Source organism: Canis lupus, chromosome 15, assembly GCF_003254725.2.
Source record: "Canis lupus dingo isolate Sandy chromosome 15, ASM325472v2, whole genome shotgun sequence".
Lineage (NCBI taxonomy): Eukaryota > Metazoa > Chordata > Mammalia > Carnivora > Canidae > Canis > Canis lupus.
The window spans coordinates 18,009,605-18,031,841 of NC_064257.1; the positions used below are offsets into that span (position 1 = coordinate 18,009,605).

Consider the following 22,237-nt stretch of genomic DNA (forward strand, 5'->3'; position numbering starts at 1 on the left):
GGATGGGGTAACGGGGTCCCGGCCATTAAGGAGAGCACGTGATGGGATGAGCACTGGGTGTGACATGCAACTAATGAATTACTGAACACTACATCTGAAACCAATGATGTACTACATGTTGGCTAATTGAATGTAAATTTTTAAAAAGAATTTCTTGTGATTTATAGTCATCTCTCTGTTTCTGCGTTAAAGAGGGAGATGCACTTACAATAAATGAACTTTTCCTAAGAATAGCTTTCCCTCTGAAGGTTCTGGAAATCTTGCCTCCAAATTCCTTAGAGATTTATGCATTCCTAACCTCCTGCCAACTTGGAAGTATATAATGGGTCACTCCTCAAGGCCCTAGTATATAAGGATGAAAAAGCTGGTGTCCATCCACCAAGGGGATCAAGTTTTCTAGAACAGTTGCTTCTAACCTGAGGACTTCAAGAAGTTCATGAACCCATGAACCCACTGAAAGTGTTTGAAGGCATCTTGTTCTGTTTCCATGTTTAGACAGCAGGTCAATAGCTTTTCTCAAATTTTCATGCACTTTTATGGCCTTTGGTCTAGGGGCTGAAATACAAACACCACACATATGCACGTAACTACCAAAAATACCATTAAAACTAGTCAGAACTTACCTACCAGCTAGGCCTGGTGATCTCAGAGTAATTTGTCTTCAAGTAGAGGTCGACTGGCAAAATTCCAGATGTTAGTGGCCCCATGGGATAGCCCATCACAGGAGTCTGCTTTATCCAGAACATAGATCTTAATCAAAGACAGATCTTTTCATAATATTTTAACAACAAAAATCATACTAATTCTATAAATATTCTTATGCATAGTTGCAAACCACTGCCACACTCTAGTTCATATCCATACTCCTGATGGCGAGTGGGTGTGAGGGGCCTGAGGAGGGAGAGCTGGCTCCACTATCTACGCTCTTGGTTCTGGGCTGAGACATTTCCTATCACATGTGCTATTGTGAACTTGCTGCATTTTAAAATCCTGAGAAGGTTTTTTTTTTTTTAATTTATTTATTTACTTATGATAGACATAGAGAGAGAGGCAGAGACACAGGCAGAGGGAGAAGCAGGCTCCATGCAGGGAGCCCGATGTGGGACCTGATCCCGGGTCTCCAGGATCACGCCCTGGGCTGAAGGCAGCGTTAAACCTCTGAGCCACCCGGGCTGCTCGAGGAGACACTGGTTTTTAATCAAAGAGAGCGTTTTTATCCGACGGGCGGCCCAACAGGCAGGCAGGGCATGATTCCCAAAGTGGCTTTGCCCTGTTGAGACTGGGAGCAGCTTCGGTATGTTTGGGGAAGGAGGTGAGCACAAGAGAGGAGGCTGAGGGCTTCCTTGAACCATGATGGGGGGTGTGGGTGCCTCGAGATAATTGGGGGGTGTGCAGTCCACCGGCGTGAGGTGGCCGTGGGGACTTGATGCATCGGGGAGGCTTTTTTTAAGGAAATACAGAAGAATAGTCATTAAAGCACGGTTCATAACCGCTACAGTTGGGAAAACGTAACCCTCTCAGGGCCTGGCTAAGTAAAGTGGGGACGACCATTCGTGACGTCACCAGGCTCCCCTGTATGATGCGCTCAAAGATTTCTATGGTTTGAGAAATCCTTAGAGGATATTAGTAAATGAAAATCTAGATTATAAAACACTATACGTGGATTTTAAATGGCTTCCACATCTGAGTGAAACCATATGAAAATAGTCCTCCTCCCGCTGACTTCTGTTCCCTTCACACAATCCCCTCCGGTTCCACCCGAGCCTTTGCAGGTGGTGCTGGCGTGAGGCTGCGGCCTAGTCCCCGGAGTCCGGAGATGGCACCTTCTCTCTCTGTGCCCAAGTCCACAGGCATCGGCACTCCCTGCTCGGTTGTCCCGGCCCTGCTGCCACGAAGTTGGAGAGCAGTGTCCCGTCACAGCTCTGGGTCATGTCCTTGCAGGGACACCCGGGAGTGCGATCACCCGGCCAGGGAGCTCTGGCCCTGTGCCCAGCGCTCCTCCCTGCGGCCCAGCTCAGCCATGACTCTGTGATGTGCCTGGGTCCCTGGCGCTCGGTCATGAGCTCCTGAGGCTGGACCCCGAGCAGGGGGGCAACCCGTGCCGGGGGCCCCCACCGCACCCCAGGTCCAGGGCCGTGGCCACCGTGGCATCAAGGTCCCACGGCGGGTCTGGTGCTGGAGCCTGAGGTCAAGGCCGCAGCCCTGCAGCAGCAGAAGGGGAAGGAAGGCCCGGCCCGCCCAGGAAGTGTGCAGGTCCCCGGGGTACTTAGGCCGCCCCAGGGTGGGGAGCAGGCTCGACCTTAGAGTCTGGGGCTGCGCGTGGCCTAGGCAACAGCCGGAGCCTCGCAGGACACCTGGTAGGAGGGCGGCCGCGGCCCAGGCGGGAGGGGACCCGGGACCCAGGGCGGCCGGTGGGAGGACAGGGCCTCGGGAGGGAGGCCAGGCCAGGGTCAGTCCCTTGGGGACAGGACAGGGAGGGGACCAGGGTCTGCAGGGGGCGCAGTACTCCTACCTCCTGTTCCTCCTCGCGCGGGGCTCAGGACCTCCGGGACCCAGACACTCAAGGCAGCAGGCAGGTGAGGTGACGACCACCAGCCGGTGACCCCCCGTGACCCCCGGGGAGCCCCGGGAGAGCGCCTGCCTCTGCGGGGGGGTGGGGCTGAGCCCGAGCCCGTCAGAGCCCCGCTGTGGGGTCCCGCTCGGAGGCGAGTGCGCCTCTCAGCCCCCCTCGGCCCCCATCCCTTGGGTGCTCTCTGACCCGCTGTCTTGCTCGCTCTGAAACCAAGAATAAAGGTATAAAAAAGAATGAAATAAAATGAAGATCAAGAAAGGAGCAAGGAAACCTTAAAGGCACAATAAGCACCTAATGGCTGGGAAGGATCATTTTGTTCCTATTGCTCTGACCACTGTGATTCCCTCATTTTCCTTCCTCCTCCTGCCCAGAGGGATGATGCTGTGTCCCCCCGGGGCCGTGGCCTCTGCTCCTGCTGCTGCTGGGATCATGGGGGCCGGTGCCTCCAGCTGCTGCTCGGCCTCCAGGCTTCACCGCCGTTCAGTGGTTTAACACCCAGCACTTAAGAGCGAATCAGGTGCAATGCAGAACTGAAATGCCTCGGATCAATAATCTGCTTCCCAGATACAAGGGGAAAAACACCTTTCTGGTTGAGTCCTCGAAAACGTGCTCGCTACCTGTCAACAGCCCAACATGAACTGTACCACCAGTGGGGAAAACTGCCACAAGAGCGCAGGGAGGGTGAACATGACCTACTGCCTTCTCACTGGGCGCCGGCCCCAGTGCACCTACCGTACTACGTACCAGAACCAGTTCTACATTGTTGCCTGTAACAACTCGCAGCCAGGCTACTCTCCCAATCTTCTGCTTCCCGTCCACTTAGACGACACCGTCCCGCTGGGTCCTACACACTTCGGTTAAGACCAAGGTGGCCATTGCGGTCCCTCCCCCTGGGCCAGGCTCTCTCATGATGTCTCTGCTTTCTCTTTCCTTTGTTGATTCCCATGGTTCCCATAGAAGAAATAAGTAAAGGGCCAAGATGTGAGACGAGAGTAAGGGACAGCAGACATTGGATGCTTTTCAGATTGGGAGCTCTGTGTGATTGGAAGCAAGACAATAGGGCAGAGGGCCAAGAACGGCCCAGGCCCCATGGTTTTCCTCTTGCACCTTCGGCCAAGCTTCCTTGCACCTGTTCACAGCAATAAAATCATTTTCTCCTGCATTCTAAGGACTGTGAGTATGTGTGTTCGGGGTCCCTTTCCCGTGATTGCCAGCTTGGAGCCACCTAGGTTGCCTTTGCCAACATCCTCAGGAGAACCATTTGGGCCTCAGTTCACCTTCGTTACTCAGGGACGCAGGGCCTCTGCCACTTGTCTCAGCCTGTGTCCCTGGGACTTTGGAGAAGACAGTTCTCCATCCCTCCCACTCTGCCCAGGGCTTTGACATATTTCCCTTGAACCCATGGCCTATGTTTACGGGAAGGTACCACAGGCACCTCCGTGGTACTTTCACACACAGGCTCTAACGCTGACAATGACACAACTTACATCCTTAGTATTGGCTTCCATATGTGATCAACTAATGTTTTAAATATAAATAAATAGGGGATCCCTGGGGGGTCAGCAGTGTAACACCTGCCTTTGGCCCAGGGCGCGATCCTGGAGTCCTGGGATAGAGTGCCGTGTTGGGCTCCCGGCATGGAGCCTCGTTCTCCCTTTGCCTTTATCTCTGCTTCTCTCTGTCTCTATGTCTATCAAGAACAAATAAATAAAATTTTAAAAATATATAAATATAAATAAATAGGAATAGGGTTAACAATGCACTGTAGCCCTAGATCATTTCTCCCATGATCTATTGGATTGCATGAAGAGAAAGCATAGATGAAGACAAGAGAAAGCATTGGGATCTAAGAACATTCTGGCCTCGCCCAAATACTGAAATATTACAGAGGTTACGGTGTTTTGGGACCAGGGAGTGAGTTTAGATATTGAAGGACTGGGGTGGAAAATTAGGCTGGGGGCACCTGGGTGGCTCAGTCAGTGAAGCGTCTGCCTTAAGCTCAGGTCATGATCTCAGGGTCCTGGGATCGAACCCCTCCTGGCTCCCTGATCGTGGGGCGTCTGCTCTTCCTTATGCTCCTCTCTCCTGCTCTCTCTCTCTCAAATAAATAAATAACATCATCCCCATGAGACAACAGCAAACACCTACTGCTCTCGGCCTCGGAGCCCCGGCAGCCGCCCGCAGGCCCGGGCGATCCCTAAGTGGTGAGAGCCCAGGAGCATCTTGGGTGGAAAGGCAGCAGCTCGGTGGGGGGGCGGGGGGGGCCGGGTGGCCCCTGCCTGGGCCGGGGCACCAGGGACGTGCAGCCCGGAGTGAAAGCTCGGCCACCTCGGCCTCAGCCTCAGCCTCCAGCGGGGCACAGGGGCTCCGTGGAGGCATTGGCTGAGCCTACACACGTGAGGAGACCCTACAGAAGCCCCGACGGTGGGCTCAGGGGCCTTGCAGGGGGCAGCCACATCGACGATGTGGGCCACGAAGGCAATAGAAAAGGAAACTTCCTCACTTGCTGCAGCCCGCGGCCGGGTCCTTGACACAGCAGAGTGACCTTCCTCCCGGGCCTCAGCTGACTCAATATTAATACCTTGCTGAGGGCAAAGGGCACGCTTGGCCTGACCTCCAGGATCTGGTGAAGCTTCTAGAACATATGAAAATTCCATTGGAGACTCTATCTCCAGCCCCCAGATACATGATGTGCTGTGTGACCCCCAGCACATGGCCCTGGAGAATCCATCTGCACCGTCTCATGACTCAGGTTTTACCAAATAGTAACCAATGACCTCTTCTTTTTTTTTTTTAATTTTAAGATTTTATTTATTTATGCATGAGAAACACACAGAGAGAGGCAGAGACCCAGGCAGAGGGAGAAGCAGGCTCCACGCAGGGAGCCCGACGTGGGACTCGATCCCCAGACCCCAGGATCCTGCCCTGAGTGGAAGGCAGGCACCCAACCGCTAAGCCACCCGGGCTGCCCCAATGACCCCTTTCTAAAACTAGCTTGGCCCTTCAAGGTTCTGGAAAACAAGATTCCAAAATTCCTTAGAGAATTCCTCTCTCCCCAGCCCCCCTTCCACCTTGAAAGTATCTGGTGGGTCTCCCATCAGGCCTCAGTGTGGCTCCGCCTGCCCACGGGGCCTGTGCCCGGGTGCTACTAAAACCAGCTTTTTTGCACCAAAGACTTCTCAAGAAATCTCTCCTGGCCGCCAACCTGGAGCCCTAAGACTGTCCCGCATCAGCCCCCCGGGGAGGGCATGTGCCCCAAGTGCCTGGACACAGCAGCTCCTGCACGAGGGGCCCTCGGACCTTACCCCACGGATCTCTTTCTCCGCCTCTTGATCTCTGTCCCCATCATATCCTCTCTTAAACTGCTAAACCCTCAGTGTTCCCTTGAGTTCTGGGAGCGGCTCCTGCAAGTCGACCCAACACACAAGGGGCTGGTGGGAAGGTCAGATCGATAGCCAGGCACAGGTGCCCGGAGTACAGGTGACAAGCTGGACTGGGATTGGCATCTGAATGGGGGAGTCTTGCAGGGCTGACCCGTCAGCCGGGGGAGCTGACCCCACATCCAGGGAGGGAGCCTCAGAGTTGAGTTAAACTGTAGGACCCAGCCACTGTCCCAAATTCCCTGTCTAGAACCCCCGAGTCTGCCGTCAGAGGGCAGTGAGTGTGCAGCAGTGTGACCCGGTAAAGGGGAGATGCAGGAGTTGCCCCAACTCAATCCCACTAGGGGAATTTTACGAAAGCGTGATGACCAACCAAAGGATGTCTGCGGGTGGGTCTGGGCTTTCCAGAATGCTTTCTCCAGCTCGCGGCGTGACTGGAAGGGGCCGTCTGGTCTCCAGCTGCCCAGCCTCAGGAGCTCATGACCAAGTGACAGGGACCATCACACAAACAGGCACATCGCAGGGTCAGGACTGAGCTGGGCCGCAGAGAGGAGCACTGGGCGCAGGGACAGAGGACAAAAACTGAGTGTGTGCTCGGCCAGCTCTCAAGTCTCCTCCTCTACAGCCACACGTGTTAGGGCAGGTGCCCCCTCCGCACGTCCACAGTCGCCAGGACCCCAAGCCCCCTGCAGAGGAGCACCCCATCAGCCCCCCCTGGGCCCGGTGGGACCCCCCAGTCCGGGCCTCCCATCAGAATTGCCTGGGAATCTGTCAAGGATGCCAGGAAACAGAGTCTGTAGGGAGCAGGCTGGGGCCTGCACAGGTGTGCTCAGCTCCGCGGGGGGCTGATCCCCATTCCCAGTGAAGAGCCCGCGTCCCCACCCTGGGTGTCCCCCAGCACCCACGTCCTCAGGACTGGGGTTTAGCCACTTGGCACTTTGTGCTCCTTCAGGTGGTGAATTCCTGTCTGGCTGCCCCAGGACAGCTCGGGACAGGGAGCACAAGACCCCAAGGGAGCGGCCCCCTCCCGTCCAGGTCTCTTCCATGATCTCAGGTCTCACAAGTGCAGGGGAGGGAAGGCCTCTGCCTCTTCCCTCCAGGCCGTCCCTGCGCCTCCATAGAGAAGCAAAGCCCAGACCAAGGAGAGGAAAACGGGCACATTCCCTTCTGGTCAGTGTGAGGGGACGCGGGAGCTCCTGGGGAAAAGGACCCAGGAAGAGGTTAGGGCTGAGTGTCCCCTGCTGGGCTGGGGAAGTGGGGGGGGGGGGAGGAACCCTGGGCCGCATCCAGGGGGGAGCTCAGTGTGCTCGACAGGGGGCAACACAGGAAGACCTGTGCTCAGAGGTGTCCCCGGCTTTGCAGAGAGGGAGACTGCTCTCCTCTGGGTTGGGACACCCTGGCCGGGAGGGGTTAGGACCTGCCCCCGGGGAGGTGAGCAAGCCCTCCCTGCAGCCGGCACTTCTCCGCGTTCTTCAGCCGCAGAGGTTCAGCACGCCAAGCTGCCGGATCCCCTCCACGTCGCTGGGCCTGCTGCCTGCAACAGCAACTGAGCCCAGGGCTGGTCCCTGAGATCCCACAGGGTCAGCGTCTCTAAGCAGGCCACAGTCCCTAGGTCCCTTCTGGGCACATTCAGGCCTCCGGGACGCTGCGTCCTCGGGTGGCTGTGGCCTCTGTGTGTCCCGCATCTGACACGAGAGTGATCCGAGCAGTGAGTCGGGGCCTGAGGCTCGGGGCACCCCTGCGTCCCGGGGTGCCGGTCACTTGGATGGCGTGTGAGGAGCTGCAGCCCGGGCTCCTGGGGCCGTGGAGGCTGGTGCCCGGGTTGTCCCGCGGGGGCTCGTGCTGGGTCCCACGACCTCCTTCTTTCCCCACAGGCGGAAGGCACCCTCCCCTGTTCTCAGGCCTGAATCCACCGCTTTGCACACCTGCTGAGGGGAAAAGTGTGCAAGACCCGCAATGCACAAGAGCGACCACATGTGGCCCCCCCATGGAGTGCCGGGAACTCCTGCCAGACGTGCCGGGGGGAGCAGACAGGACAGAGGGAACCCCTCGGCGGGTCCGGCATGTTCCAGACGCCACGGTCCACAGCAGGCAATGCTTCAGAGGTTTCCTGGTCACCGCCAGGCACGTGACCTTGGTCCACAGAGAGCACACGTGGGCATAAATCAAGATCACGTTGGAACTGCTTGTGGCATTTACTGATTTCCTCATTATTAATTAAAGAGCCAGACAAATGGGGTTCATTTATGTCATTGAATGACATGGGTTTAGTCTTTGCAGCTTTGTGGCAGCCACCCGGTTTACTTTTATGTTTAGAGTAGAAAATCATATTTTCCCCTTCGCACTTTGCCAGTGTTGTTTCCTCCCCCTGGATGCTCTTCCCACCTGTGTCCTGGTTCCTGACTCACCTGCTCAGCTGCGCTCAGCTCTCCTCTCCTCTGAGCTTGTCCCTCTGCAGGCGCAGCTGTACCGTGTCAGCCTGGATTGTCCTGCTCCCACCAGCACCCCCGCATCCCGGGTAATCATGGATTATATCACTGTGTATGGCAGTGACCTTGAAGGGTGAATCCAGTTAGACAACGTCAATCGGGAGCCCCCGGGGGCTCAGTCAGGTAGGCAACCAAGCAATTCTTTCTGTGGGCTCAGGCCCCGACTCAGGGTTGCGAGATCGAGTCCTGAGTGGGGCTCTGCGCTCAGTGCAGAGTCAGCGTGGACGTCCCTCTCCCTCTCCCTCTGCCCTCCTGTGCCTTCTCTCTCTCTCTCTCTGTCTCTAAAATAAAAATAAGGGATTCCTGGATGGCTCGGTGCTTGAGCTTCTGCCTGGGGCTCAGGGCGTGATCCCAGCATTCCCGGGTCAAGTCTCACATCAAGCTCCCCATTGGCAGCCTGCCTCTCCCTCTGCCTGTGTCTCTGCCTCTCTCTCTGTGTCTTTCATGAGTAAATAAATAAAATCTTTAATTGAATAAATAAATAAAATTAAAATAAACAGGTCTTAAAAAAACCCCACCCTACAGCAATGCTGTCCCCCTCTCCTGCTCTTACTGCAGGTCCTCAAGGCAGGTTGGCTTCCCTGACGTACATCTACACAGTGACTTTCTCTCCTGCTTCTCTTGGGTTCGAATTCCTCCAGTGAGCAACTTGCCGTCTAGCCCTGGACCCACACAGCTTCCCTGGAATAAGACCACGCGAGGGAAATAAGAGCATGTGTCTCTTGGGTCTGCGATGGACATTTAGGAAAGTGAAAAAGAGAAGCACAAGTGCGAGATAGAGTCATATTTGCCAGGAGAGCCCGCGCGCTGGGGTTTAACACCTCACCCCACTGTGCTTTCTCCAACCCCAGAAATGCAGGGTCAACCAGCGGTGGGGACGCGGCTGTCAGCACCAAGGAGTCATCTGCCACACGGGCTCTTTCCAGTCCCCGAGGAAGGGGAGCTCATTGGCACCACGAGCCCCTGACCTTCCCCTAAAGAAAGTGGCCTTGCCTCCAACAACCCTTCTTTCCTGTGGCTGAAATGTCCTTGCCCCACAGCCCCGCCCATACAAGCCTTCCCTCTGTGCAGCTCCCCAAGCTCCGTCCGACCTGGGAGATGGGCTGCCGCCCCAGTCACGGGACACTGAGTCAAGACAACCGGGTCCTGAAATTGCTTTATTGTACTTTTGCTTTTAAGTTTGAGTTTTGATGAGGAGCCCGGACACCTGGCTCCTGGACCCTTTGGAAAGCATGAGGAGCACGATACTCATATCAGGGACACTATGAGCGTCCCTTCACACTCTGTCCTGGTCTCTGCTTGGTTCTGTTTTATGCACCTCTTCAGCCCCGTGGGAGACTAATCATGGACTTTGCCCTTTTCTGTCTACCCCTTGTGTGCACTTTGATGATAAGAGTCTGATGGGGAACAGATGATAATATCTGTTTTAAAATTACATGATGCATATAGTCAAAAAGAGAAAAAAGAAGAAAAAAGAACATTTGGAACTTTCAAATTATATGTCATTTAAAATCCACTCTGCGTAAAGTTCACCACTGCCAATATATTGTTATGTATTATATACCTTTCCTATATTTCATATTTGTATTTTTGTGTAGATGGGATCACACTAGACAGTGTGACCACAAAGTTAGTAGGGACTATGGAGTTTTTCTCCCTTCATTGTTGTAGTCTAGCATGCTGGTTATTTTACTTTTTATTTATTTTAAAAAAATTTTACCTAATTTTAAAATAAGGTATTTGTGAAAACTTACTGTGAGAGGCCGGAATAGACCACTTTGAAATATAACTCTAGGAAACCAGAATATGCTACCACAAAATAGGCCATTATATTTTGTTTTCACCTGGTTTGTCTTTCTTTTCATGTTGAAGAGCGAGAGTGCGAGAGCAAGAGCCTGTGTGAGCAAGGGGAGGGGTAGTGGGAAGAGGGAGAGGGAGAGAAAGAATCCCAAACAGGTTCCAGGCTCAGCAGAGAGCTGGCTGTGGGGCTGGATCTCATGACCGTGACATTATGACGCGAGCTGAAATTTAGAGTCAGGCACGTCACCGACTGAGCCACCCAGGTGCCCCATGCCACTGCATTTGGAAGCAGCTTTTCTCAGCTGAGACGAACAGTCAGTATTCCTCATCCATAAACTGAGCATCGATAGGGAACAACTGGATTGACACTGATCTCTTGTGAGTCTGGCTAGTATAAGTCATCACCTCCCGGTCTCTGCTCAAGCCCAGGTGCAGTTCAAAATCGCAAAGCTGAAGAGCTGCTCGTGGAACGTGATGGCCAACCTGGATTCCTTGGCTACTCATTGAGGCCAGACATTCAGGACGAGGAACACGGCCACCTCCCTGGAAATGCTGTTACCTGGGTCTTTTCTCTACCTGTTTCAACACGGGAGTCATTCAATCATGCAGGAGGCTGAAGATACAAGGGACTCTAATGTTTAGTATTTCTCCTCCCCGTACCTGCTTGAGGCGTAATTATCTGAAGTGAAGATTTATCTTTCTCCGCATCTCTCTTGCCCATTTAGCAAACAGAATTCTCAGCAGTTACTTACTTGTGTCCTCAACATTTCCTTCTGCGATTTATTTCCTGTTTTTTTTACCCACGAAATGTAAATTATAAGATCCGTCCTTGAAGAAGCTTACAGTTTTTATTTTCTTAATTTAAATGCAATTAAACAACGTATAAAGTGTTACTAGTCTCAGATGTAGAGGTCGGTGAATCATCAGTCTCCTATAAGAGCCTGTGCTCATTGCATTGTGGGCCTCCTTAATGTCCATCATCCAGTTACCCCATCTTGCCCCCCACCTGCCCGCCGGCGACCCTCAGGAAGTTTATGTTCTAAAGTCCTTTATCCCACTCTACGTCTCTTCCTAGTGAAAATGATTATTATCAGATAAGCTCATTCCTGCTATAATCACCTACGTAATTTATAATTCCCAAGAAACATAAAGCCTTAACCTGCCTAAAATCCCTGCATTTTCTTAGAAACACATTTAACGACTGAGTCCATAACCATAACACATTCTGTGCAAATCATGTGCAAGTATAATCGATATCACGCAGCCTGTAACACCGACACTAATCACACACACCTAACGTAGATAAATGTCCTACACCTTGGAATGATCGAATTCATGGAGGGAAGGGAAGACCTTTCCGTTTGGGTGGAGTGAGGAGAGTCACTCTCAGGAAACTCCTCGGTTCAGTAAGGAGAGAAGCCAGGTGAGCTTAATCTTTTTTTTTTTTTTAATGTGTAAGTTTTTTTTTTAAGATTTTATTTATTTATTCATAGAGACACACACACACACAGAGGCAGAGACACAGGCAGAGGAGGAAGCAGGCTCCATGCAGGGAGCCTGACGGGGGACTCAACCCCAGGTCTCCAGGATCACACCCAGGCTGCAGGCGGCGCCAAACCACTGTGCCACAGGGGCTGCCCTGGGAGCTTAATCTTAACAAAAGGTAAGAGCAGACCAGGTAAAGGAGGGCAGAGGGTATTGGAGGCAGAGAAACCATGCAGACAGCTCCTACCAGAAGACGCCACGTGGTGCGCAACTCAGTAGTTGGAAGACATTGGCACATCAACGTAAGGGAACGGGGCGCGAGAGCTGTTGACATAGGCAGGCAGGGGCCACCACTTGGGAAGCACTGGTCACGCTCCTCCACCCTGGGGGTGTGGGAGAACTCGCTCTTTTCCTATTTTTTGATGTGTACCACCCGGATGTCCTCTATGCCATCAACATACCCGTTCCCGCCACAGTGGAATTCCACGTAGCTGTAGCTGCTGTGCTCTCTGTAGCCCTTTCTGTTCTTTTTGTGGTAGCACTGGAGTATTAGGAAGGGATGCTGGGCCCATATATATACGTTTCTGTAAGGATCTCTCCACTTCCTGAGGCAAATATGCTCGATTTTGTGCCACAAGGTATAGATGAAGATGTGATCTTTCCTGTCCTCTGGAGCTTCCCTTTCCCTCATGAGATTGTTGCATTTGTAGTCGCTGAACTTCCAGCTTGTGCTCAGGTAGTGCTGCTCCATGAACGCCCTCCAGGACAGGTTCTGGCTGTGGACCAGCAGCCCGCAGAGCGCAAACAGCAGGGCCACGAGAGGGCCGAGCATCGGTAGACAGGATGCCATCTCCGCCGCCAGAGCCACCTGCACGCTCACGGGGAGGAGACAAGAGAGCATGATCTCCACCCTGTCCTGAGAGCTGGCTCGCACCTGAGAATCACTTTGCTGCCAACGTGGGGCCCAGTGTCACCTTTTTCTTCCCAGGCTTGAGACCATAAATCTCATTGCGTGAGAAACTGTACAAAAGCTGAAAATACGCTAGAGCCTGAGTGAGACAAACACAAGACGGTCAACACTTGGTGGAGGTTATCGCGAGAAGTTCACACCTCTCCCATCGGCCTGCTCTTCCCCCCAAACCGAGGAGCCAGTCACCCTCTCGTGAACTCTGCTCTATAGTCCAGATCAACCCTCTAGGAGCATGGCTCTAAGGGAAATTGGTATTTCCAAGCTTCAGAGCTGTGAAGGGGAAAGCATTGTCACCGCTTAAGGGAATGCGGAAGACGGGTGGACACTTGGGTGATATTTCCCGAGCAAGAAGGCTTCGGGTCACTGAAATCCCAAGGCTACAGTTACACTGATTTTGCAAGACGGTGCTTATCGAATTCTGACTCCTTATCAACTTCCCCAAAGCTTGTGTGAATCCCACTGTCACTTCTGACTGTGCACATCCTTCTCAGAGGCCATTTCCCTCAGGGTCATGATTGTAAATCATCTGGATTGGTCGTTAAGAATTGGATCGTATAGGAAATTTGAAATCTTGTTCTAATCAATTAAGTGCCAAGCCTGAAATTGCCCTCACGGGAACTCCCCTGGTCACAATGAGGGCATAGGCTTGTGTGGGAAGGTCTCCCCTATGAGCCCGCTCTCTGTCCTCATTGACCATGAGGAGTACAGTGGGTCCTAGGGCATCTCTAATCGGGATCTCAGCTCTCTGAGCGCCGGGTCCTCCGATGGGCCTCGTAATAGCTGCCTCGCAGACCTGTGAGAGTCTAACGAGACGAGTACGTGAGAGCACTTCTGAGACTGCTGCAGGGACCCAGGGCCGGCTCCCCCACAAGGTGTCACAGTGCATTTGATTATTGGACCTGAAGCTACTTGGAAAACAGCCAGTGCGAGGACCCTCAGACCCTCTTCTGTCCCCGTAAAAGTAGAAAATGACCTCTCATATGAAAGGGACCCTTCCTGTCCTAAGAAATAAAAAGACGTTCTTATCACCAGAGAGAGGAATACTACTAATTTTCTTACATTAATTTTTAAGTAAGCTTTTTGCCCAAAGTGGGGCTTGAACTCACAACCCTGAGATCAAGAGGGGCATGCTGCACTAACTGAGCCAGCCAGGCACCCACCAGCCACAGGGATTCTAAAGCCAGGAAGGCTCTGTAAACAAACTTTCTTCCTTTTTACTAACCTACTAGGTCAGGTCAGATTCCGCTTTGGAGTCCTTACTGATTAAAACTCTCAGACATTTGTTTTCACTGTCCTGTTAATTCCTAGCAAATGTAACTTCTCATTGTTTAAAATGTCTAAAAACTGTCTGCCTCTGTCATCTCTTTGGGATCACACTGCCACTATTGGGGCTTTATGAGCATATAATAAAGCTTGGGTTTTTTCTCCTGTTAAATCTGTCTTGTGTCAACTTAATTCTTTGATTAATTTAATTTTAAAAAACATTTCATTTCTTTATTTGAGCGAAAGAGAGAGAGAGAGAGAGAGAGAGAGACCATGTGTCAGGGGAGGGGCAGAGGGCGAGGGAGAAGCAGAGTCCTCACTGAGGAAAGAGCCCCATGCATGCTTCCAACCAGGACCCTGGATCACGACCTGAGCTTAAAGCAGGTGCTGAGCCACCTGAGCCATCCAGACGTCCCTGTCAACGCAATTCTGAAACTGGCTGGAAGAACCTTGAAAGAGAAGGAAATTTTTGTCCTCTTCCAGCGTGTCAAGGGCTGTATGAGGCATAGACATCAAGTCGGCACATTCACATGGGTGGCTCGCTCTACCTTGTCTACAGGACCTCACCAGGATAGAAGACCAGGATTCAAGTTGCCTCAATGTATCGTCCTTGGGAAGATTGGGGAGGCAGCGGGCGTAGGGGAGAAGGGGGTGAGGGGACAGATCCAACCGGTGGGATTAATCCTGAGTTGACTTCAGGTCTTTGCATCTTAGAAATTGGGTCACTTTCCAGTCTGAACTCTACCGCCTGCAGGTTCAGTGAGGCCCCGTCCAGTGTCCCCGGCCCTTTCCTCTCAAGCCTCCTCGGCACCAACCCCAACTCTGACTCCCCCTGTTCAGATCCAACACTTACGTGTCACTGGGCGAGGAAATCAATCCGTGGATCTGAAGAGTAGAGAGCCAGGAAGTGTGCAGCAGTGAAGAAAGGGGCAGTCGTGAGAGGTGGGGCACTGGGACTGATGAGGAGTGTGGCGGGGGCGGGGGCCAGCCTTCCCTGTGAGCCTGCTCCGTGTCTTCTCATCCAGGGCACTTGGGTTCACTCTGAGCATAGCCTGGAGCACAGGTGTCCAATATCAAAGACTCACTTCTGGGCACAAAAGAGTGATAAGGCCCTGGGCAGGGGTAACCCTGGAGGAGGGTAATCTGGATGGAGTTCCCAGGAGACAAGCCCAGATCGGTCTCCTAGACTGGCTTCCTTAGAAACTTGTGGAGAAAATTCCTTGCATGACTAGGCTATGTTCTACGGGAACTTCGGGGAAGCTAGAAAAAAAAAACCTCTTGAGTTATGAAACGTAGAATCTTCATCCCGAGGGGCAAGAGCCAAAAGCCCGTAGAACAGCCAAAACAAATTGAAGAGAAGCACAATTGAGAGGTTGATGCCACTTAGGAATATGTTATGGATAAAATACAAAAGTAAAAACGGGGCTGCACACACTCCGTGGTTATGATGTCATCTGAGAAGAGCTAAGAGGAGTGAGAATGGCAAGGAGAATGGAGGGAACACCGATGGTTTTATATTTTATTTATTGAAATACGCCAGGCAGATGAAAAACGATATGATTTGTTTTGAGTACTCTATATTGGCTTGTATTTATCTACATTGTTGACTTTTTGAAAGGTAATTCCTCACCTTAGGAAATGAAATGAGCCCGTGAGAGCACAAGGGAAGGACTTCCTAGGACCTGCCAAGAGGGACAAAGAATTCCAGAAGATCCCCATCCTGGTGAACTTAGCTTCCCCTTTCCCAGGAGGCCCGCGGCCTCCTCCGTCCCCTCCCGCTGGGCCGTCCCCTGTAGGCCTCCATGTGGGCAACATCGCGTTCCCTGCTTCTCCTGGCACTGTTGGTGGCATTTTGAAAAATGAATTTACAAATGGAAAAGACGCCTCGAAAGAAAAACTACTCTTTGTCTCAAATCAGCCGATTGAGTCAGGCCTGGACGGCCTCCTGCGCCCCCTTCCCGCCCACCTAGGACAGCAGGGAAGGCCGCCCGAGGCCCAAGGGTCCTTCCTGCCCCGCATCTTGCTGTCTGCGCACATTGTCCTTCGGTCCTTAAAGGTTCAACGTCATCTGACCCGACACTCAAATTCTGTTGCCGCCGCGCGCAGAGGGGTGACACACTGTGACTCGTGCGGGAGCTGTGTCCTCCGGGAGCTGCGACATCCCACCCGGGGCTGAGCCTCCTGGCGCGGGCCTGGCCTTGGGACGCCCCTGGGGTCCGGGTCCACAAGCTGCCCAGAGCTCCCTGGCAGAGAGGAGAGGCGGGGCTGGGGAGCCTGGAGGGGGCAGCGTGGGGGCAGGGGTCATCGGGGCCTCGGCCAGGCTCTGGTGGCACCCGCCAGGTGCAGCCACCCCAGCAGACTTCTGAGAGCCCCCAGAAGGGGGAGGCTGGGTGGCTGGCGGTCCGGCCTGTGACCTCTCATCACGGGGTCAAGAGGTCGAGCCCCATGTTCAGTGCAGTGTCCTCGAGAAAGAAGAAAGTCAAATAAGGCTGAGAGGTGAGAGCTTCAGGAGTGTTGCCCAGGTGCGGGGGCCCTGAGCCGTGGCCTGGCCGAGCAGAGTGTCAGGGGGCAGGTCCCCGCGCCCCCTGTGTGGCCCACGTGGAGGGCCGCAGGAAACTCAGCGTCATCGGGGACCCGGGGACCCGCTGAGCCATCGGGGAGCGGCAAGCCGACCTCGTCGCCGGGACCCCGGTTACCAGGGAGGAAGAGCCCCGGGCGGCCACGTGCTGCGCAGCCCAGTGTGCCCAGCCTGAGCTCCCGGCCCGGGCCACCACCCCGCTCCCGAACTCCAGCCTGGCCGCAGGACAGGGCCCTGAAGAGCTCAGGTGACCAGACGGCCAGAATGTCCATAAAGGGCCAGGGTCTCACCTTCGGGGCTCAGGTGACCAGATGGCCAGAATGTCCATAAAGGGCCAGGGTCTCACCTTCGGGGCTCCATGCAGCGTCCCCACCCCCCTTCCTCCTCTTCCCTCTGGTTTTCCTCTGGGTGGCTCATTAATTAATAATGATTACATCAGTAAATGTCACAAGCAGTTCCAACGTGATCTTGATTTATGCCCACGTGTGCTCTCTGTGGACCAAGGTCACGTGCCTGGCGGTGACCAGGAAATCCCTAGCATCGCCTGCTGTGGACCGTGGCGTTTGGAACATGACGGACCCGCCGAGGGGTCCCCTCTGTCCCGTCTGCTCCCCCTGGTCCGTCTGGCAGGAGGTCTGGGCGCTCCATGGGGGACCACGTGTGGTCGCTCTCGTGCATTGCGGGTCTTGCACACTTTTTCCCCTCAGCAGGTGTGCAAAGCGGTGGATTCAGGCTTGAGAACAGGGGAGGGTGCCTTCCGCCTGTGGGGAAAGAAGAAGGAGGCTGTAGGACCCAGCACGAGCCCCCGCGGGACAACCCGGGCACCGGCCTCCATGGCCCCAGGAGCCCGGGCTGCAGCTCCTCACACGCCATCCAAGTGACCGGCACCCCGGGACGCGGGGGTGCCCCGAGCCTCAGGCCCCGACTCACTGCTCGGATCACTCTCGTGTCAGATGCGGGACACACAGAGGCCACAGCCACCCGAGGACGCAGCGTCCCGGAGGCCTGAATGTGCCCAGAAGGGACCTAGGGACTGTGGCCTGCTTAGAGACGCTGACCCTGTGGGATCTCGGGGACCAGCCCTGGGCTCAGTTGCTGTTGCAGGCAGCAGGCCCAGCGACGTGGAGGGGATCCGGCAGCTTGGCGTGCTGAACCTCTGCGGCTGAAGAACGCGGAGAAGTGCCGGCTGCAGGGAGGGCTTGCTCACCTCCCCGGGGGCAGGTCCTAACCCCTCCCGGCCAGGGTGTCCCAACCCAGAGGAGAGCAGTCTCCCTCTCTGCAAAGCCGGGGACACCTCTGAGCACAGGTCTTCCTGTGTTGCCCCCTGTCGAGCACACTGAGCTCCCCCCTGGATGCGGCCCAGGGTTCCTCGGGGCCCCCTGTCCCCGACCCAGCAGGGGACACTCAGCCCTAACCTCCTCCTGGGTCCTTGTCCCCAGGAGGCTCCCGCGTCCCCTCACACTGACCAGAAGGGAATGTGCCCGCTTTCCTCTCCTTGGTCTGGGCTTTTCTTCTCTATGGAGGCGCAGGGACGGCCTGGAGGGAAGAGGCAGAGGCCTTCCCTCCCCTGCACTTGTGAGACCTGAGATCATGGAAGAGACCTGGACAGGAGGGGGCCGCTCCCTTGGGGTCTTGCGCTCCCTGTCCCGAGCTGTCCTGGGGCAGCCAGACAGGAATTCACCACCTGAAGGAGCACAAAGTGCCAAGTGGCTAAACCTCCAGGACCTGAGCGTTGGGGGGAACCCAGGGTGGGGACGCGGGCTCTTCACTGGGAATGGGGATCAGCCCCCCGCGGAGCTGAGCACACCTGTGCAGGCCCCAGCCTGCTCCCTACAGACTCTGTTTCCTGGCATCCTTGACATATTCCCAGGCAATTCTGATGGGAGGCCCGGACTGGGGGGTCCCGCCCGGCCCGGGGGGGTCTGATGGGGTGCTCCTAGGCAGGGGGCTTGGGGTCCTGGCGACTGTGGACGTGTGGAGGTGGGCACCTGCCCTAACCCGGGTGGCTGTAGAGGAGGAGACTTGAGAGCCGGCCGAGCACACACTCAGTTTTTGTCCTCTGTCCCTGCGCCAAGCACTCCTCTCTGCGGCCCAGCTCAGCCCTGACCCTGCGATGTGCCTGTTTGTGTGATGGTCCCTGTCACTTGGTCATGAGCTCCTGAGGCTGGGCAGCCGGGGCTGTGGCCCAGGACACCGAGCAGGGGGGTAACCCGTGCCGGGGGCCCCCACCGCACCCCAGGTCCAGGGCCGTGGCCACCATAGCATCAAGGTCCCGCGGCGGGTCTGGTGCTGGAAACCGAGGTCAAGGCCGCGGCCCTGCAGCTGCAGAAGGGGAAGGAAGGCCCGGCCCGCCCAGGAAGTGCACGGGTTCCCGGGGTGGGGAGCAGGCTCGACCTCAGAGTCGGGCTGCGCGTGGCCTGGGTGACATCCGGAGCCTCGCAGGACACCTGGTAGGAGGGCGGCCGCGGCCCAGGCGGGAGGGGACCCAGGGCCCAGGGCGGCCGGTGGGAGGACAGGGCCTCGGGAGGGAGGCCGGGCCCAGGTCAGTCCCTCGGGGGGACAGGACAGGGAGGGGACCGGGGTCTGCAGCGGGTGCAGTACTCCTACCTCCTGTTCCTCCTGGTGGGACTCAGGCCCTCCGGGACTTGGATACTCAAGGTGCCAGGCAGGTGAGGTGACAACCACCAGCCGGTGACCCCCGGTGACCTCCGGGGAGCCCCGGGAGAGCGCCTGCCTCTGCGGAGGGAGGGGGGGGGGCTAAGCCCGAGCCCGTCAGAGCCCCGCTGTGGGGTCCTGCTCGGAGGCGAGTGCGCCTCTCAGCCCCCCTCGGCCCCCATCCCTTGGGTGCTCTCTGACCCGCTGTCTCGCTCGCTCTGAAACCAAGAATAAAAGCATAAAAAAGAATGAAATAAAATGAAGATCAAGAAAGGAGCAAGGAAACCTTAAAGGCACAATAAGCACCTAATGGCTGGGAAGGATCATTTTGTTCCTATCGCTCTGACCACTGTGATTCCCTCATTTTCTTCCCTCCTCCTGCCCAGAGGGATGATGCTGCATCTCCCAGGGCCGTGGCTGCTGCTGCTGCTGCTGCTGCTGGGATCATGGGGACCAGTGCCTCCAGCTGCTGCTCCGCCTCCAGGCGTCACTGCCGTTCAGTGGTTTATCACCGAGCACGTCAGAGCGGGTCCGGTGAGATGCAGCACTGAAATGCCTCAGATCAATTATCGCCCTAACACATGTAAGGGGCAAAACACCTTTCTGCAAGAGTCCTTCCAAAACGTGGTTGCTACCTGTCAACAGCCCAACAGGACCTGTAAGAATGGCCTGGGAAACTGCCACAAGAGCGCAGGGAGGGTGAACATGACCTACTGCCTTCTCACTGGGCGCCGGCCCCAGTGCACCTACCGTACTACGTACCAGAACCAGTTCTACATTGTTGCCTGTAACAACTCGCAGCCAGGCTACCCTCCCAATCTTCTGCTTCCCGTCCACTTAGACGACACCGTCCCGCTGGGTCCTACACACTTCGGTTAAGACCAAGGTGGCCATTGCGGTCCCTCCCCCTGGGCCAGGCTCTCTCATGATGTCTCTGCTTTCTCTTTCCTTTGTTGATTCCCATGGTTCCCATAGAAGAAATAAGTAAAGGGCCAAGATGTGAGACGAGAGTAAGGGACAGCAGACTTTGGATGCTTTTCAGATTGGGAGCTCTGTGTGATTGGAAGGAAGGCAATAGGGCAGAGGGCCAAGAACGGCCCAGGCCCCATGGTTTTCCTCTTGCACCTTCGGCCAAGCTTCCTTGCACCTGTTCACAGCAATAAAATCACTTTCTCCTGCATTCTAAGGACTGTGAGTATGTGTGTTCGGGGTCCCTTTCCCGTGATTGCCAGCTTGGAGCCACCTAGGTTGCCTTTGCCAACATCCTCAGGAGAACCATTTGGGCCTCAGTTCACCTTCGTTACTCAGGGACGCAGGACCTCTGCCACTTGTCTCAGCCTGTGTCCCTGGGACTTTGGAGAAGACAGTTCTCCATCCCTCCCACTCTGCCCAGGGCTTTGACATATTTCCCTTGAACCCATGGCCTATGTTTACGGGAAGGTACCACAGGCACCTCTGTGGTACTTTCACACACAGCCTCTAACGCTGACAATGACACATCTTACATCCTTAGTATTGACTTCCATATGGGATCAACTAATGTTTTAAATATAAATAAATAGGGGATCCCTGGGGCGGACGGGGAGGGGGCTTAGCAGTTTAGCACCTGTCTTTGGCCCAGGACGTGATCCTGGAGTCCCGGGATCGAGTCCCACGTCTGGCTCCCAGCATGGAGCCTGCTTCTCCCTCTGCCTCTCTCTCTCTCTTTGTGTCTCTCATGAATAAATAAATAAAACCTTTTTAAATAAATAAATAATGTCTTCAATAAATATAATGTTCCCATAAAAGTTCTAAGAAAAAAAAAGAAAGTTCTAATAAAAAGATACATAATATAAGAACTACCTTACAGAAAGGAAAATAACTCTTCTCTATTATGATAAATCCCCCTTCTTTGTAAATGGGAATTTATACTCTCCTTCAGAGCTGCTCTTTTGTCTTCAGTTTCTCAAAATAATCTTTGTGTCAGAGAGCCATCTTTTAGGGTGCTCCCTTCTGGTCTCCTACAGGAAAGAGGCTGGTTAGCCTGAATCTCATGAGCGTCACTTGGCCCGGGGAAGAGGATTCGAAACTTGGATGGATAACCCCACGGATATTGCACAGAAGAAAGAGAAAGACAGTTCCTGAAAGGAAATGAATGTGCAACTATCCACATGGGGGAAAGTAGATGTGGGAAAACCCAAGCAGCAACACCAAGCTATTATACTGATTGTGCTTAAATCCATTTTCTTCCTAAATGATTTTAAACACCATCTTTTAACATTTTACTAAAAGGAATTTTTATATATTGTTATATGTTCTATAATGGGGAGGGGGTTATTTTTACTTGAGATAGAGAAAGAGAGAGAAGGAGCAGGAGGGCAGAGGGAGAGGGAGAGGGAAGCCCAAGTTGACTCCCCACTGAGTGCAGAGCCCCACTTCAGGACTGGATCTTACAACCTGAGTCGGCGCCTGAGCCCACAGAAAGAATTGCTTGGTTGCTTAACTGACTGAACCCCCGGGGGCTGCCGATCTGAGGTTGTCTAACTGGATTCACCCTTCAAGTACACTTCAGTACACGGTAATATAATTTCATGATTATAGTGGAATGCAGGAGGTGCTGGTGGGAGCTGGACAATCCAGGCTGACACAGTACAGCTGTGCCTGCAGAGGGACAAGCTCAGAGGAGAGGAGAGCTGAACGCAGCTGAGCAGGTGAGTCAGGAACCAGGAGACAAGGTGGGAAGAGCATCTAGGGAGAGGAAACAACACCAGTAAAGTGTGAAGGGTTAAAATATAATTTTATCTAAAAGTAAAACAGGTGGCTGGCTGACTACAGGAAGGCAATAGGGCAGAGGGCCAAGAACGGCCCAGGCCCCATGGTTTTCCTCTTGCACCTTCGGCCAAGCGTCCTTGCACCTGTTCACAGCAATAAAATCATTTTCTCCTGCATTCTAAGGACTGTGAATATGTGTGTTTGGGGTCCCTTTCCCATAATTGCCAGCTTGGAGCCACCTAGGTTGCCTTTGCCAACATCCTCAGGAGAACCATTTGGGCCTCAGTTCACCTT

At 54.3% G+C, this 22,237-nt stretch overlaps 1 protein-coding gene, 1 long non-coding RNA gene and 1 other non-coding gene across 6 annotated transcripts; 2 read left to right on the top strand and 1 right to left on the bottom strand.

Annotated features, from left to right (window-relative positions):
• Positions 1-2,080: 2,080 nt before the first annotated feature.
• Positions 2,081-20,372, top strand: LOC112654735 (uncharacterized). Of its 2 annotated transcripts, none has more exons than XR_007402334.1 (2): positions 2,081-2,357; positions 19,579-20,372. It is a non-coding gene; the product is annotated as an uncharacterized LOC112654735 (transcript). The 2 variants fall into 2 exon arrangements; XR_004805452.2 differs by lacking the exon at positions 2,081-2,357 and adding an exon at positions 18,914-18,987.
• On the top strand, positions 7,715-10,288 carry LOC112654733 (uncharacterized). The gene is made up of 2 exons (XR_003133306.3): positions 7,715-8,564; positions 9,000-10,288. It is a non-coding gene; the product is annotated as an uncharacterized LOC112654733 (long non-coding RNA).
• Positions 11,135-14,963, bottom strand: LOC112654732 (epididymal secretory protein E3-beta). 3 transcript variants are annotated; one of them, XM_025439336.3, is made up of 2 exons: positions 14,813-14,963; positions 11,135-12,601 (listed from the first exon to the last, which is right to left on the bottom strand). In XM_025439336.3, exon 2 carries the CDS (start codon positions 12,574-12,576, stop codon positions 12,139-12,141), a length of 438 nt encoding a protein of 145 aa, XP_025295121.1. In that variant the 5' UTR covers positions 12,577-12,601; positions 14,813-14,963; the 3' UTR covers positions 11,135-12,138. The 3 variants fall into 3 exon arrangements, with proteins under 3 accessions (XP_025295121.1, XP_025295119.1, XP_025295120.1); XM_025439334.3 differs by having other exon boundaries at positions 11,136-12,775; positions 14,813-14,962; XM_025439335.3 differs by having other exon boundaries at positions 11,138-12,594.
• Positions 20,373-22,237: the final 1,865 nt, after the last annotated feature.